Raw genomic sequence first — 17,714 nt, forward strand, 5'->3', positions numbered from 1 at the left:
ACAGATGTGGAAATCAATGATTTTTATTAATTTCATAACTGGGAAATTCCATGTGAAAGTGAAACAAACATGAGTCAAGTCAACCAGGGGAGGAATTTGGGGACAGGCCAAGGAGCGGGAGGTGGGGCCGTGAGGCAGTCCCGCTGGTAGGAGCCCTGAGGATTTCCCAGCTTGTGTGCGCTGCCTCTGGCATCCTAGAGACCCAGATTTACTCAGCTAAGAGAGAGGATGGGTCACAGGGTCTAAGGGTGGGCATTCAGAGGTAGAAGATGGAGGGGCGGCAGATTCTGGCAGGGCAGCAGAGGGCTCAGTGGCCATGGCTAGAGGGGTAAAAAATTCAGGACATCCCCCAGGTGCTGCCTCAGCCAGGGCTGCATGCGGAAGAGATTGATGTGAAAGTCTCGTGGCGGCGGGACCTTGCTACGAGGGGCCCTTTTGCGGGAGTTTTTGTCAGCAGAGCCAAGGCAGGGGTTGTAAAGACCCCAGCTCACCAGACCCACCTGGAGAAAAGGAGAGAACTGGCTGGGAAGCTGCCATAGCCCCAGCTGTAAGCCCCAACCTCCCTAGATCCCTCAAAGGCCTTCCTCATCCCGCCAACAAGGCTGAGATCCTGTAACCCCTGGGTCCTGCAAGCTTCCACCTTCTCACCTGAAAAAACCTGAATCTCCGCTCAAGGAAAACTGCTCCCCCAGATTCTCCTGCCAGCAAAAGGTGACAGGAGACAGTGTCATCTAGGGCAGTGGACTGGTGTTCTGGCATGCATGCTGGCCACAGAGACACAGGTGGCCTTCCCCTTGGGAATCCAGGCATGGTGAGGGACTCACCCTTGCAGGGACTCTCATCCTCCTGGGTCCCACTGCATAGGAACTGGTCCGTCACCACCTCCCTGATATCTGTCAAGTTGGGGAACATGGTTTTTTCTTGGGAGACAACCTCGGCACAGCTTGTCCACTGCAGTAGGGGTGGAACCAGAGAGAAGGGTAGAATAAGCAGACCTGGGTGGGTGCAGTGGCTCACGCCTGTAATCCCAGCACTTTGGGAGGTTGAGGCAGGCAGATCACTTGAGGTCAGGAGTTCAAGACCATCCTGGCCAACATGGCAAAATCTCGTCTCTACTAAAAATACAAAAATTAGCTGGGTGTGGTGGTGGGCACCTGTAATCTCAGCTACTCAGGAGGCTGAAGTAGGAGAATTGCTTGAACCCAGGAGGCAGAAGTTGCAGTGAGCTGAGGTCATGCCACTGCACTCCAGCCTGGGAGACAGAGCAAGACTCCATCTCAACAACAATAAAAAAAGAATAAGTAAGGCCGGGCGCGGTGGCTCAAGCCTGTAATCCCAGCACTTTGGGAGGCCGAGGCGGGCGGATCACGAGGTCAGGAGATCGAGACCATCCTGGCTAACACGGTGAAACCCCGTCTCTACTAAAAATACAAAAAATTAGCCGGGCGTGTTGGCGGGCGCCTGTAGTCCCAGCTACTCGGGAGGCTGAGGCAGGAGAATGGCGTGAACCCGGGAGCCGGAGCTTGCAGTGAGCCGAGATCGCGCCACTGCACTCCAGCCTGGGCGACAGAGCGAGACTCTGTCTCAAAAAAAAAAAAAAAAAAAAAAAAAAAAAAAAGAAAAGAATAAGTAGACCCAGGGACACCTAGCAGGTTTGTGAGGCTTGGGAGGAGGGGTGACCCACGTCAGAGAGAGAAAGCAGCCAGACCTGGAGAAGGAAGAGAGACATTCTGGGAGCTGTCACAGGCAGATCCAAGCACCCCCAACCTGAGACCCTCACCTCCACTCCCATCTTAAGGTTAATGTTCAGTTTGCTCCCATTCAAGGCGACAAAGTGAGCAGGAACACTCTGTTTGTTCAGCAGTTCATTCTCTACAGTCAAGAGATGGGGATGTTGGTGCTGGTCCTTTTACCCAGAATCCAAGTTCCTGGCTTGGGGACTGCAGCCTAGTCCTTGTTATCACCCCCAAACCCCGGCCCCAGCTCTCAAGCACCGTAAGTCCCAGCACTCACCATGGTCCCTACAGGTGCTACCTTGAGGTCTCCGCAGAGCCAGATTGGCCTCCATGGTGCAGGGAAGGCAGATGGGCCTGGGGAGAAGAGCAAGGGTCACACCAGCCTGTCCTCAGTATCTCTTCCAGGGCTCTCCAGAGCACTCTCCCCTGCAGGGCACCCTCCCCTGCAGGGCACCCTCCCATCCCAGACTCCAGGCACCTGGCATGGGTGGACATCTTTACTTTCTGGGCCAGCTTCAGCAGGGCGATGTCATCACCATAGAACTCCAGGATTCCCTGGTTCTTTTTGGCAAAGACATCAAACCCTGGGGAGATCACCGCCTTCTCAATAAGGAATTCTTTGCCCCACTGGGATTTGGGGTCTCCTGGAAATGATATGCCAGATTAAGCTAGACCAGGGCTCCTGCAGGGGCCAGAGGCTGGACGAGGTGCTGGGATCTGTGGCTTCAGGATCGGGAGGCTGGTGCATCCCTTGCCTTACCCACATTGACCCTCCACAGGGAGTGGTCCTTGCCATCGCGGAAGCAGTGAGCCGCCGTCAGGACCCATTGGTCGGAGATGAGGGCCCCCCGGCAGGTCTCTTGGCTCTTGGGCTGCAGGGGAACAGGTGATCTTCAGGGATTGCAGTATCTCTGGCCCATGGCCGCTTTCACCTCTGGAATCCAAGCCCTGCCCCTCCTTCCTGGTACCTTAATAGTGACATGCCAGGGTGTCCTCTCCTGGTCAGAGGCATTTGCTGACATGTTCCCCACCCCGCAGATGGTGTCTGTGAGCTTGGAGACATCTGTGGGTGTGAGGATCAGATGGGGAAGGAGGCAAGTGAGGGGCACTGTGTTTAGGTTCCCAACACGGGCCTCTGGCAGGCTCCTCACCATCCTCCCCACACCAGGGAGGGCAAAGCTCACTCACCCAGCATATGTTCAAAGACCTGGTGCAGAGCCTTTGTGTCCTGCAGAATGAAGGCATGCCTCTCACCATCCTTCTTGGACCCTAGCTCATTCAGTTCTCTCCAGTCCACATCCAGCTTGCCCACCCCAATGGCATAGATGTCTGGTGGGGAAGAGGGAAATCACCAGACTCCTGTGGTTTTGGAGCTACCCCATGAGACAGGAGGCTGTCATCTGAAACTCACTGTGTCCAACCAAGAGCTACATGAGCTGGACCCCTGCGTCCTCCCCACTGCTACCTGTCTGCCTTCATTTCCTGCCACTCCCTGCCCTTCACTCTCCTGCAGCACACAGCTTCTTTGAAGTTCCTCAAATCCATAGGCACAGTCACACCTCAGGCCCTTTGCCCCAGCTGTGCCTCTGCCTAGTTCACTCCTCCCCCAGACTTCCACATGGCTCACTTTTGTACCTTTTTAAGTCTTGGCTCAAATGTCACCTTCTCAGTGAGGCCTTCCCTGGTCTTCCTGTCTAAAACTGCAATGCCCCAGACAAACTTTCATCCCCACTTTGGGAGGCAAGGTGGGAGGATCCCTTGAAGCCAGAAGTTTGAGACCAGCCTGGGCAACGTGGCAACACCCCTTAGCTTGTGTCACCTACCACCTGCTGGGTTCTATGGTTTTCTTATCCTGTTTATTCCCTGTAATGGTGGAATTATGTCCCCCAGAAAGATGTGTTCAAGTCCTAACCCCCCAGTATCTGTGACTTTATTTGGAAAAGGGTCTTTGCAGATGTAAACAAGTTAAGATTAAGTCATACTAGATTAGGGTGAGCTCTAATCCAATGACTGAGGTCCTTATAAGAAGAGGTAAGCCAGAGCCGGGTGTGGTGGCTCACACCTGTAATCACCAGGAGGCGGTGGTTGTGGTGAGCCAAGATCGCACCATTGCACCCCAGCCTGGGTGACAAGAGCGAAACTCCATCTCAAAAAAAAAAAAAAAAGAAGAAGAAGAAGAAGAGGTAAGCCGGGCACAGTGGCTCAAGCCTGTAATCCCAGCACTTTGGGAGGCTGAGGTGGGCAGATCACGAGGTCAGGAGTTCAAGACCAGCCTGACCAACATGGTGAAACCCTGTCTCTACTAAAAATACAAAATTAGCCAGACATGCTGGCACACACCTGTAATCCCAACTACTCAGGAGGCTGAGGCAGGAGAATCGCTTGAACCCGGGAGGCAGGTGTTGCAGTGAGCCGAGATTGCACCACTACACTCCAGCCTGGGCAACAGAGCAAGACTCCATCTCAAAAAAAAAAAAAAAAAAAAAGTGAATTGGCTGGGCATGGTGGTGACTCACGCCTGTAATCCCAGCAGTTTTTTTGAGGCTAAGGCAGGCAGATTGCTTTGAGGCCAGGAGTTTAAGACCAGCCTAGCCAACATGGCAAGACCATGTCTCTACTAAAAATACAAAAATTAGCCGGGCATGGTGGCACATGCCTGTAATCCCAGCTTCTTGGGAGACTGAGGCACGAGAATCCCTTGAACCCAGGAGGCAGAGGTTACAGTGAGCCGGGATCCCACCACTGCACTGCAGCCTGGGCTCCTAGGTGACAGAGCGAGACTGTGTCTCAAACAAACGAACAGAAAAAAGAAGAAGAAAGGAATTTGGACACAAAGACACAGGTAGTGGGTCTCCTATCTATATAAGAGAACCGCATGTAATGACACAGAGGCGCACACAGAAAAGAAGGCGAGATGAAGGCAGAGGCAGAGAATGGGTTTATGCTGCCGCAAGCCAAGGTTGCAGCCACCGGCAGCTGGAAAAGGCAGGAAAGAATTCTTCCCAAGAGACTTCCGAGGAAGCAGGGCCCTGCCAACACCTCATTTCAGACTTCTAACCTCCAGAACTGTAAGAAAAAGAAATTCTGTGTTCTAAGCCACCCAGGTTTGTGGTACTTTGATAAGTACTTTTAAATGACTGAATGAATAGAAAGAACTCATAACATAACATAGAAACAAAACCTCAGATCTGGTCTTCCTCTGTAAAAGGTAGCATCTGGGAGAAGGGCCTAAAGCCACGTTTTCCCACTGGAGGCTCTGGACCCACGCAACAGGCAGCGCCTGTCCTCTGACTGTGGTGCCAGTCAGAACTGCCCTCAGACAGACCACAGAGTCTACTCCTCTCCCAGCCTTTGCACCCCTTGTGGCCTATTTTTGCTCTTAGAGAGCCCCGCGTTGTGTGTAAAAAGCAAGGTGCTTAGGTGGACCAAGAGATCTTCAGCCAGAAGGCAATCTGGCAATGGCCCAGATAGAAACAGTTACAGGTGGAGCCAGACAATGATCATGCCTTGTGCGTTTTCTTTGACTATTTTCGTTTGGTTTCCTGCTTATTTTCAATAAAATGTTTTTGTAGCATTTGACCTTGGCCCAGTGACGCTACGGAGGAAGGGAATGGGCTTTAAATTTTGTCTTCCTTGGGCCAGAGTGTTAAAGAGAAATCAGCTTACCCCCGAGGGCCAGGTGATGGGGGAGGGGGCAGTGTGAATGGAAAGGAGAAGGAGCTAAGGGGAAGATGAAATGTTGGGGCTCAAAACCAGCTACCCTCCCTGTCAGCATCTCTCTCTGAAATTACTTTCTGATCAAAGGTCAGTGCAATTCGTGTTTAGTCTTAACCTGAGGAATTGTTCCTTTAGAGGCTGCAACTGCCAAAGCCTTAGTTAGCCAGCTGTGCTGCTGAAAGAGAAACCACCAGGGACATTCCCTAGAGGGAATCGAGGTCCCTTCTTCCTGGAAAGTTTCCTGAAACATGAGATGCTGCTGATAATGATGATAACGACGACGGTCATGGTCATGGCTAACATATGGTGGGCATTTTTCTGTGCCAGGCAGGCAGTGTTTGAGCATCTTCCCCTGTCAGCTTGTGAGCTGGGTCCTAGTACTACTCCCCTTTTGCAGATGAAGAAACTGCCCATGGCCACAGCCCACTGAAGATGAAACCAAGGTTCTCTGTCTAAAGCTGTTGATTAAAAATAATAATTAAAAAATTAAAAATTGGCCGGGCACAGTGGCTCATGCCTATCTGTAATCCCAGCACCTTGGGAGGCCAAGGCAGGCGGATCACTTGAGGCCAGGGGTTTGACACCAGACTGCCAACATGGTGAAACTCTGTCTCTACTAAAAATGCAAAAATGAGCCGGGCATGGTGGCACACACCTGTAATCCCAGCTACCCTGGAGGCTGAGGCAGGAGAATCACTTGAAGCCAGGACGTGGAGGTTGCAGTGAGTTGAGATCGAGTCACTGCACTCCAGCCTGGGCAACACAGCAAGATTCTGTCTCAAAAAAAATTAAAAATTAATTTTAAAAAATTTGTGAAGATGGGCTGAGCATAGTGGCTCATACCTGTAATCCTAGCACTTTGAGAAGCTGAGTTGAGGGGATCACTTGAAACCAGGAGTTTGAGGCTGCAGTAAGCTATGATTGCACCACTGCACCTCATGGGTGGACATCGTTACTTTCTGGACCAGCTTCTGGGCCAGGATGGGTGGACATCTTCCCAGGAATATACCCTGAGTGACAGTGAGACACTGTCTTAAAAAAAAAAAAAGAAGAAGAAGAAGATAAGGTTGAGACCATGGGCAGTAGTTTGACTCCAGACTCTTCAACATGAGTTGCCTTTGTACAGAACAATGCAGAAATAAAACCATGTGGCTCTGGACCATAGCTAAGATTCTGGGATCCCTGGCTGAAGATCTTGTGACCTCTGCAGGAGTAGAACAAATGTGGTGGCAGTGGCGGGGGCTCACCCAGATAGTCATTCCTCTTCTGGTTGATGTTCAGGATCTCTCTGATATGGTCAACAGCTGTCTTGGGAGAGCCGCCCATATTGGACTTTCCTAGAACAAAGAGAATAAAGAATTCTTCTAGGTAATATCAGGATTTCCCAGGGCCCTGGAAGAGTAGGAAAGCATTTAGCCTGGGAACCTCAACATTTACACTGCCTATAAGAGCTTCCAAATATGCTTTTAGGCTGGGCATGGTGGCTCACACCTGTAATCCTAGCACTTTGGGAGACCGAAGCAGGCGGATTGCCTGAGCTCAGGAGTTCGAGACCAGCCTGGGCAACATGGTGAAACCTGCCTCTACTAAAACCACAAAAAATTAGCCAGGTGTGGCTGGGTATGGTGGCTCATGCCTGTAATCCCAGCGCTTTGGGAGGCCAAGGCAGGTGGATCACCCGAGGTTGGGAGTTTGAGACCAGCTTGACCAACATGGAGAAACCGCACCTCTACTAAATATACAAAATTAGCCGGGTGTGGTGGCACATGCCTGTAATCCCAGCTACTCGGGAGGCCGAGGCAGGAGAATCTCTTGAACCTGGGAGGCGGAGGTTGCGGTGAGCCGAAATCGCGCCATTGCACTCCAGCCTGGGCAACAAGAGTGAAACTCCGTCTCAAAAAATAAAAATAAAAATTAGCCAGGCATGGTGACACACGCCTGTAGTCCCAGCTACTCTGGAGGCTGAGGCACGAGAATTGCTTGAGCCTGGGAGGCAGAGGTTGCAGTGAGCCAAGATCGCACCACTGTAGTCCAGCCTGGGCAATAGAGTGAGACCTTGTCTCAAAAAAAAAAAAAAAAAAAAAAAAAAAAATATATATATATATATATATATATATATACACTGAAATTTTCTACATTCCAGGCACCAGGCCAGGTGCTTCCTATTCTTTATCTCATTTAACTCTCATGAAACCCCAGGAAGAGTGGGTATCCTCATTTTATAAACTAAGTCCTGGAGGAACTGTGTAATTTGGACAATAGCAAGAGGCAAATGACAAGGCCAGATCCACTACAGACTGTTCCTTGCATCCGTGCCCTTCCACATTCCTGCTCAAGAGCCACGTTTCCTCATCTGTCTCCAAGTTACCTCCCAGATGGTAACAAGAGCTAACACAAAGCACTTTCACACAGGCAACTTAAATAGCTTTCCATAAAAATTGTGTAAGGAAAGGAGAACAGCTATCATGATCATCATTGCTGTCATTGTGGTTACGGTCATCATCATCAACACTAATTCTATTTATTTATTTTTTATTTATTTTATTTTGAGACAAGGTAGGGTCTCAGTCTGTCACCCAGGCTGGAGTGCAGTGGCATGATCTTGGCTCACTGCAACCTCTGCCTCCCGGGTTCAAGCGATTCTCCTGCCTCAGCCTCCCAAGTAGCTGGGATTACAGGCGCCTGCCACCATGCCCAGCTAATGGTTTTGTATTTTTAGTAGAGACGGGGTTTCACCATGTTGGCCAGTCTGATCTCAAACTCCTGACCTCAAGTGATCCACCCGCTTTGGCCTCCCAAAGTGCTGGGATTACAGGCATAAGCCACCACACCCGGCCCTATTTTATAAATAAGAAACTGGGCCAGGTGTGGTGGCTCGTGCCTGTAATCCCAGCACTTTGGGAGGCTGAGGCAGGAGGATTGCTTAAAGCCAGGAGTCTGAGATCAGCTGGGCAACATAGCAAGGCCCCATCTCTAAAAACAAAAACAAAACTGGGGCTCAAAGTGGCAGGCAGAGGGAGAATCAGAATTCAGGGCTTCTGACCCCATATTGGTGCCCCTTCCACTATTCCAGACACACTCAGAGACCATGATACCCACCATCTGTCAGAAGGATGATGGCATGTCGGATTTCCTGCCAGGCCATCGTTTCCATGCCAAGGAGTCGCATTTGGTTGTTCATCATGAGATAGACACTGTTTAAGGCCGCATAGGTGTTAGTCCCAGTTCCATTTTCATGATCTGGAATATGCCAAAAGGAAGGACTCTCTTAGAAACTTCCCACCTACCACCCAGGGGTAGGGAATCACTCTATTCCCCCAATTATTGGAAATGCAATTTTTTTTTTTTTTTGAGAGAGAGTCTCGCTCTGCCACCCAGGCTGGAGTGTAGTGGCGTGATCTTGGTCACTGCAACCTCCACCTCCCCAGTTCAAGCGATTCTCATGCCTCAGTCTCCCAAGTAGCTGGGATTACAGGTGACGGCCACCATGCCCAGCTAATGTTTTGTATTTTTAGTAGAGATGGGGTTTCACCATGTTGGCCAAGCTGGTTTCCTGATCTCAAGTGATCCGCCCGTCTCAGCCTCCCAAAGTGCTGGGATTACAGGCATGAGCCACTGCACCCGGCCTGGGAATGCAATTTATCAATTGTTTTGATAAACTCAGACATTTGCCATTCAGATAGAGATTTGGCATCATTGCTTGTTCAAAAAGCCTTTCCACCTTAGAAATGTTCATTGCATAGGGCCGGGCAAGGTGGCTCATGCCTGTAATCCCAGCACTTTGGGAGGCTGAGGCGGGCGGATCACAAAGTCAGGATCACCTGACCAACATAGTGAAACCCCGTCTCTACTAAAAATACAAAAAATTAGCCAGGCATGATGGCGGGTGCCCAAAATCTCAGCTACTCGGGAGGCTGAGGCAGGAGAATTGCCTGAACCCTGAAGGCAGAGGTTGTAGTGAGCCAAGATCGTGCCACTGCACTCGAGCCTGGGTGACAGTGCGAGACTCCATCTCAAAAAGAAAAAAAAAAGAAATGTTCATTGCATAACCCCAATCCAAGACACACTAAAGTCCCAAGATTCAAAGATGAGGTTTCCAAAACCTTGAGTCGCTTCAGCCATTTGCTAAGTGCCAACCAGGCAGCTTTACATGGTGTATGGGTGACTAATGACATGGGGAGGTGGCAGTGTGCAGCCATGCAAACCAGACAGTGTGGTTTTGGCAACTGGAAGGAATTGAAGACCTGCACAGTGTCTTTGGACCTGCAGCACCTTAGAATGAGCTATGAGCTGGGGGCAGCTGGACTCCCCCACCATAACCCTGGACGTTGAAACTACCCCAGACTCGTGGAATTCGGGTGCCACCAAGAGGCCTCACTCTCTTTCTAGCTCATCCAGAATTTGTTTGCAGGCCCTGAGAGGGTCCATCTTCTCCTCTCCCATTGCCGTCATGTGATGACACCCGTACCTTTATAGTTGGCATTTTCCAGGCTGCTGATCACCTCAGTCATATCCCGGGAGTTGTCGTGCAGGACAGACATGAGGACTTTGGGCTCTGAGGCAAAGGTGATAATGGCGACACTCACATTGATCTCAAAGCTGAAGATCTGTGCGGGGCAAGTGAGAGGCAGCATAAAGGGCCCTGAAGCCAAAGGGGAGATGGTAAGAGAGCAAGCAAAGGGCCCTGGAGGAGGCAGAGAAACTGGAGTGAGACCAACAGAGGCAAGGACCAGGGGAGACACTAGGAAATGGCTGTTAGGAAGAAGCTAGGGGCTGGGCATGGTGGCTCGTGCCTGAATCCCAACACTTTAGGCAGGTGGATCACCTGAGGTCAGGAGTTCGAGACCAGCCTGACCAACATGGCAAAACCCATCTCTACTAAAAATACAAAAATTAGCCTGGTATGGTGGCAAGCACCTGTAATCCCAGCTACTCAGGAGGCTGAGGCAGGAGAATCACTTGAACCCAGGAGGCAAAGGTTGCAGTGAGCTGAGATCGCGCCACTGTACTCCAGCCTGGGTGACAGAGAGAGACTCTATCTCAAAAAAAAATAAAAATAAAAATAAGCAGCAGCAGCTAAGGAAGAAACCTTTGTTGAACATCCTTCTCTTTGACAGACTCTCTTCACTCAACCCTGTGAGGGGGCATGATGACCCCTATTTTATGGATAAGGAAATTGAGGCATGTTGCCTCGTCCCCCTTCCCCCATCACACCATGAGGAGGAGGTGGAAGTGGGATCTGAATGTGTCACATGACTCAATCACTGCACCAACTGGTGTGTGTTGCCGCCTCACAGTGCAATGAGTTACTTAATTTTGAGTCCCAAGAGAGCACAGAAACTGCCCTCTTTAACATGTAGCTGGGAGGGAAAACCATCTGTAATATTACATGAAGTATTGTGAAAAGCACAATTACGAAACAAAGTTCTGGCGAGGAACTTAAACCAGTGGCTTCCAAACTTCTATCACACATATTTTATTTCATTTTTTTTTTAAATTTTTTTTTTGAGACAGAGTTTTGCTCTAGTTGCCCAGGCTGGAGTGCAATGGAGCGATCTCAGCTCACTGCAACCTCCACCTCCCGGATCCAAGCGATTCTCCTGCCTCAGCCTCCCAAGTAGCTGGGTTACAGGCGTGCACCATCACACATGGCTAATTTTGTAGTTTTAGTATAGACGGGGTTTCATCATGTTGGTCAGGCTGGTCTCAAACTCCTGACCTCAAGTGATCCACCTGCCTCGGCCTCCCAAAGTGTTGGGATTACAGGCACTAGCCACCATGCCCAGTCTATCACACACATTTTAAAGCCTGCACAAAATGTTGAAGTTTTAAAAGGAAATTATTAAATGTTAAATTATTAATCTGATTTAAATTATTCCACAGGGGCACCAGTATTTTTCTGCTTCACTCCTGTGGGTTATCTCGCTACCTTTCTGTGGAGACCACTGTTCTAGATGATGAATTCCTGGAAAGTAAGACCTCAGCCTTTCCATCTTTGCTGTCCCCCAGCCCCTGCACAGTGTCCCAACAGTGCTTGTGGAATAAAAATTATGATTGTATAAACTGAATTCATGATTCCTACATGGCATGAGTATAATCTGAGAAGACTTCTTGGAGGAGGTGGGCTATGAGTGGGGCTCTGAGGAGGGGAAGGAAACAGAGAGAGAGAGTGAGCACAGGAAGGCCTCTGCTGCAGGCAGACTCCTGATTCCTGACCCTGTCCACCATGAGGGAGGCGCTCTCCTTGAAGATGAGAAAGTCATTTTCCGACACACTCTGCGAACAGTCCAGGAGCAGGTAGAGGTTCAGATGACCAGAGCGCTGGATTTGGATTTTACGGCCCAGGCTTTCTGGAGAAATGTGGAAGGGGAGGATTCAGATCCCCACCTCCTTCCTGCACTCTTGCCAAGCAGGTCCAGCTTCTCTGCCTCCCTCCCTTTCAGTGGCTGAGCCCACCAAGGCTCCTGGCCTCCAGGAAGCTTGCATCCTCCCTTGCTCCAGCCCAGATAGAGCACCCTGCTCAACCGGAAACCCCACCTCAAACACTCACCCTTTGTCTTCTGGGTGGGATTGGTGGCCCCAAGCATGTGGGAGAAGGAAGTGCCCAGGGCAGGGGCCACGTCCTCAGGGAAGTCATAAGAGTAGGGTTCTGTGGGGAGAGCCGCACAGGGATCAGCCGGGGCAGCGGCTGGGTGTGCTGGGGAGTCTCGGGAGGGCAGGGCAGCTACTCACGGCGGCAGATGGGCTCCGTTCCACTCCAGACCCCGTTGCCCTGGCACTCCCGCTCTGCAGACCCCGTGAGCACAAGATTTGAGGAGCAGCGATAGCGGACCTTGTCCCCATGACCAAAGCGGGAGCCTGTCCGCACCGCACCCAGCGAAATGCCTGGGTTGGGGCAGTGGCCAGCTGCGAGTGAACAAAGGAGGGCAGAGGTGAGTAGCCCCCTCCCATCAGGCTCTGCCTCCTCAGCGGCCTCAGTTGCCAGCAGAAGCTTCCCAGTTCCAACCCAGGGATGCACCCGTGTCTGTCCCAGAGCCCCCAGAGACCCAGGGAAGAAGTTAGCTGATGGTCCCTCCACTCCTTCAGAGAACATTTATATTTCATAAACCACAGTGAGGCATCCCTACACACCCATCAAAACGGCTAACACTGAAACAACAGGTAAGTCCAAGTGTTGGAGAGGATGCAGAGCGACTGGCACTCTGTTACCTTGCTGGCATGGACGTGGGTGAAACTTTCTCAGCCTCTACTACAACTAAACATATGCCAGCCTGTGATGTGACAATTCCACATTTAGATCATTTACTCAAGAGAAGCAAGTGCATACATGTACCAAAATCACATGCAAGAATGTTCCTAGAGCTTTACTCCTAATGGCCCCAAACGGGAAATAATCCAAATGTCCATCAAGAGGGGAATGGATAAATTGTAATATATCCATATAATGGAATACTACACAGCAATAAAAAAGAACAAAGTACTGATACACACAACAGCATGGATAAATCTCACAGGCAGAATATAGAACAAGGGATGCCAGAAGCAACAGACCACATCCTGCATGATTCCATTTACAAGAAATGTAAGCACAAGGTACCAGTCCATGGAGACAGAGGTCAGAAGAGCAGTTACCTTGTGGGAGGGGACAAGCAGGAACCTCATTCTGTCTTGGGTGGTGATTAGATGAGTGGATGCATTGTAACAAATCATTGAGCTGAATACTTAAGATTTGTACATTTTACAATAGGTAAATTATGCCTCAATTTTAAAATAAGTTAGAGTCATGTCTGAATAAATGGCCATTTGCCAAAACCCAAGGGCATGAGTGGGGAGCCATGGTCTGGGCCACTAGGTGAAGGTGGCCCTGCCATCTTGTGGACTCCGTGTTTTCTGTATGATGTGCTAAGAACCATGATCTAAGAAGCTCCCAAACCCGCAGGCAAATGCAGCTCCAGGGAATCCTAGGAGCGCTACTTCTGCCAAGCAGAGCCCCTCACCATTCACAGGGGCAGTAATAACCATGATAAAAGTGCTTATGGCCAGGCGTGGTGGCGCATGCCTGCATCCCCAGCTACTGAGGAGGCTGAGGTAGGAAGATCACTTGAGCTCAGGAGTTTGAAGCCAGCCTTGGCAACATAGCGAGATCCTGTCTCTTAATGAAACAAAAACAAGGCCGGGCGCGGTGGCTCACACCTGTAATCCCAGCACTTTGGGAGGCCAAGGCGGGCAGAATCCCCTGAGGTCAGGAGTTTGAGACCAGCCTGGCCAACATAGAGAAACCCTGTCTCTACTAAAAATACAAAATTACCGAGGTGTGGTGGCACATGCCTGTAATCCCAGCTACTTGGGAGGCTGAGGCAGGAGAGTCACTTGAACTCGGGAGGCAGATGTTGTGGTGAGCTGAGATTGCGCCATTGCACTCCAGCCTGGGCAACAAGAGCGAGACTCCATCTCAAAAAAAAAAAAAAAGTGTACATGGCATTTATCAGATTCCAGGAGCTGTTTTTTTTTGGTTTTTGTTTGTTTGTTTGTTTTGACACAGAGTCTTACTCTGTCGCCCAGGTTGGAGTGCAGGGGCACGATCTCAGCTCACTGCAACCTCCGCCTCCCAGGTTCAAGCGATTCTCCTGCCTCAGCCTCCTGAGTAGCTGGGATTAACCACGCCCAGCTAATTTTTGTATTTTTAGTATAGACGGGGGTCTCACCATGTTGACCAGGCTGGTCTCAAACTCCTGACCTCAGGTGATCCACCCACCTCGGGCTCCCAAAGTGCTGGGATTACAGGCATGAGGCACTGAGCCTGGCCCTTTTTTTTTTTTTTTTTTTGAGACAGAGTCTTACTCTGTCACTCAGGCTGGAGTGCAATGATATGATCTCAGCTCACTGCAATCTCCACCTCCTGGTTCAAATGATTCTCCTGCCTCAGCCTCCTGAATAGCTGGTATTACAGGCATGTGCGACCACACCCGGCTAATTTTTGTATTTTTAGTAGAGACGGGGTTTCACCATGTTGGCCAGGCTGGTCTCAAACTCCTGACCTTGTGATCCACCCACCTTGGCCTCCCAAAGTGCTGGGATTACAGGTGTGAACCACCGCACTCCAGGGGCTGTTGTATATGCTTACTAATGTCAACTCATTTAATCCAGATGGCAATCTCATGAGGTTAGCACTCACTATCCTCGTTTTACAGATGGGAAAACTGAGGCCTAGAAAGGTTAAATAACCTTCCCAAAGTCTGTCAAAGTCAGAGCAGGGCTTGGAACCCAAACCTGGCTTTAAAGGCAAGGCATTAAAGCACAGTACTTGACTCTCTCCCAGCATATCTTCCCTACAACAATCTGTGGGGCCTGAATATGAAGTCTTGCTTTGAGGCACTTAGAAAAGCCAGGCAGAGTGTGTGGAGGCTTTACGCTACATCTGAAGCTTAGCACCAGCTGCCTGGGGCCTGGCCCTTGCAGACTTGGGATGTGTGACCTGTAGACCTCAATTTACCAAAATCCAGGAATATTATTATGGCACAGTGAACAACAGACCCCTATCCCCACAGAGGCTTTCTGGACGCACATTGGGCCCCAGGATTCCCCAGAGACCCCAGCCCCCGTGTAGCCCATCAGCCAGAGCACTCACCCCCATTATCACACACAGCTGTTTCTCCATCCCACATGCCGTTGGGGCGACACTGACGCACAGGCGAGCCCCGCAATATGAAGCCATCCTCACACTCGAAGCTCACGTTGCCACCCACGGGGTAGGACCCCAGCCGTGGGGTATAAATGCCATTCTCAAAGGAGACAGGGGCTGGACAGCGCACAGCTGGAGAGAAAGGAAGTGGGTGGGGAATATAGGGCTGGATGGATAACACCTGGGCTGGGGATTAAGCAGGTGATTTTAAGCTGGAATGCATGGGAATGGCCAACTGGCTGTCAAAACACTGAAATATTAGGTTGCAACATGTGAAATTGCTGTTTTTGGCAACTGATTGAGTATTGCCAATTTCACAGAGTCTAAGCGAACTGATTGATAAATAGCCACTTCCCTCAGCCTCCTGAGGGCCATGGCCTCCCCAGACACTTCCCTTGGGATCCTCAGATGTCTAGAGGACTCCAGGACCATTCAGCATCCATTCTGAATGGTCACTACCAGGCAGTCAATTGTACATGAAAAGTCATCCCTGGCTTTAGTACCCCACAGTCTCCATCAAAACCTGTTCCCAATTCCTTGCTACTGGCAATTGACATTTTCTGGATATGTTGAAAAGCCCTCTGCAAAAGCAACTTTGCCATCTAGTCAGGTTAAGTCCCACCCTGAGCAACTCCTAAACAAAAGTTCTGGGGTGGCCCCTGGTGTAGCACCCTGAGCAAAGCCCACAGGGAGCCTCACGTTTGCAGACCGCCTTAGTCAGAGAGCGGGTGGCTCCTGGGGTCTGCCACTGTCCGCTGCTCTTGCACAGCCGTGATGCTGGGGATGGGTACAGGCCCTGGGGGCAGGAGTAGGTGAGAAGGCTCCCAGGGGCCCAGCCATGGCTGAGGGTGAAGGTGCCACCGGAGATATTCACATTCTGAGGGCAGGAGGGAGCCAAGTCTGCCGGACCTGGAGCCGTGGGAACAAGGAGACAGCAATGGAGAAAAAGGAAGACACAGATGAGAAAAGGAAAGCAAAAGAGACTCTGTTTCACACATGGGAATTCAAGCTGGGAGCACCAGCCTCACACACAGGACCCCGACGTTACCCCTTCCCTGCCTCCTACCTGGGTACAGGAACAGCAGGCAAAAAAGAACCATCAGTGGGCCCATGGTGTCCTCCCTAGGGGCAGCAAGAGGTAGAGAACCACGGGAGGGAAAAGGTCATCTGACTTCCCGAAAACTAGAGCTGGCTCAGCATCTGCTTCATTGCTGCCAGAGAAGAAAAACCAGGGAGTGGCAAGGGGGATGGTCTTCTGTTAGGGAAATAATAAGCAGGGATTGGGGACTGAACTGAAGGGTGAAACCTTGCCCTGTCTCCCTGATGCTAATATATCTATAGAGTCAATAGATCTCCCCCACAGGCTTTGTGTACTGCCCCCACGCTCCACCCCCCCATGCGTGCACATGTGCACCATACACGCATGCTCACAAACACGCAGGCAAACACATATTTGTGCTCGTGTGTGTGCACACATGCACCTTGCTCTTGTGTGAATAGTCTAAAGCACACAAACCCACAAACCATCCAAGATATTGCAAAATATTTTATTTAAGTAAAGTTTTAGTGTTCTTTTGGGTTGTACCAAGTGGGGTTTACTTCCTGAGAGCGTAGAACAGTTCTGTCTTCTTGAACATAAACTTCCGAGGGGGGTGAAACTAATTTTTTTAGAACTTCTTGATAAATAGGAAGATTGACAATACTTTTTTATTCCCTACAATCCTTCCCCAGAGATAATCTAAGTGGAAAAAATGAAATCAACACTTAGTTTTGGAGACAGGAAAAATGTTTACAACATTTTTACAGAAGGTCTAGTAGATGAAATTCCCAACTGGCAAAGTAAATACATTTGGGGTTGGTTACTCAAAGGAATAAAAGTTTTGCGGCGGGGGGCTGGGATGTGCCTTTAAATCGTAACCTACACTTGTATGAAATGCAGGAAGCAAAGAAACTTGAAGCTAGTGTGTTAGTCTCCCTGACCCACAGAAGTCTTTTCAATACCTTTTTGAACAATGTAGGGTAAAAATAAATAAGACCAATAAAAAAATGAACATGAAACCTCTCTGAAGTGATCATTTAAGTTCGTAAAAACCCTTTTGATTTATAAGTGAGTCCTTAGAGAACTGATTGAACCCAGAAGGTGGAGGTTGCAGTGAGCCAAGATTGTGCCACTGCACTCCAGCCTGGGCAACAGAGTAAGACTACATCTCAAAAAGAAAAAAAATAATAAGACCGGGCGCGGTGACTCACGCCTGTAATCCCAGCATTTTGGGAGGCTGAGGCAGGTGGATCATGAGGTCAGGAATTTGAGACCAGCCTGGCCAACATGGTGAAACTCCATCTCTACTAAAAATACAAAAGATTAGCCGAGTGTGGTGGCAGGTGCCTGTAATCCCAGCTACTCGGGAGGCTGAGGCAGGAGAATCACTTGAACCCGGGAGGCAGAGGTTGCAGTGAGCCGAGATCATGCCACTGCACTTCCAGCCTGGGTGACAAGAGCAAGACTCTGTCTCAAAAAAAAAAAAAAAAAAAAGAGTACACAAAGTGGGACTCTCCCTGGACAGGGCTGAGTGCATGAA

The 17,714-nt window shown here is 50.0% G+C and overlaps 1 protein-coding gene across 2 annotated transcripts; it reads right to left on the bottom strand.

The window, feature by feature from the left end:
• Nucleotides 1–8: 8 nt before the first annotated feature.
• Nucleotides 9–16,373, bottom strand: C2 (complement C2). Of its 2 annotated transcripts, XM_055264829.2 has the most exons (18): nt 16,202–16,373; nt 15,835–16,044; nt 15,082–15,267; nt 12,186–12,359; nt 12,004–12,102; nt 11,670–11,803; nt 9,922–10,060; nt 8,553–8,693; nt 6,701–6,790; nt 2,925–3,065; nt 2,705–2,799; nt 2,497–2,608; nt 2,215–2,380; nt 2,014–2,090; nt 1,781–1,872; nt 825–951; nt 649–698; nt 9–500 (listed from the first exon to the last, which is right to left on the bottom strand). In XM_055264829.2, exons 1-18 carry the CDS (start codon nt 16,245–16,247, stop codon nt 321–323), a joined length of 2,259 nt encoding a protein of 752 aa, XP_055120804.1. In that variant the 5' UTR covers nt 16,248–16,373; the 3' UTR covers nt 9–320. The 2 variants fall into 2 exon arrangements, with proteins under 2 accessions (XP_055120804.1, XP_055120805.1); XM_055264830.2 differs by lacking the exons at nt 15,082–15,267; nt 15,835–16,044.
• Between the last annotated feature and the right edge of the window lie 1,341 nt (nt 16,374–17,714).

Source organism: Symphalangus syndactylus, chromosome 23 (genome assembly GCF_028878055.3).
Source record: "Symphalangus syndactylus isolate Jambi chromosome 23, NHGRI_mSymSyn1-v2.1_pri, whole genome shotgun sequence".
NCBI lineage: Eukaryota > Metazoa > Chordata > Mammalia > Primates > Hylobatidae > Symphalangus > Symphalangus syndactylus.

Excerpts from the sequence above, each read along its gene's own strand:
- C2 (XM_055264829.2), bottom strand. The coding sequence starts at position 16,247 with ATGGGCCCACTGATGGTTCTTTTTTGCCTGCTGTTCCTGTACCCAG. Across the intron at positions 6,791-8,552 it reads CATCATCCTTCTGACAGATG|GAAAGTCCAATATGGGCGGC; the intron begins GTGGGTATCATG and ends TCTTTGTTCTAG. Across the intron at positions 952-1,780 it reads ACCTTAAGATGGGAGTGGAG|TGGACAAGCTGTGCCGAGGT; the intron begins GTGAGGGTCTCA and ends CCCCTACTGCAG.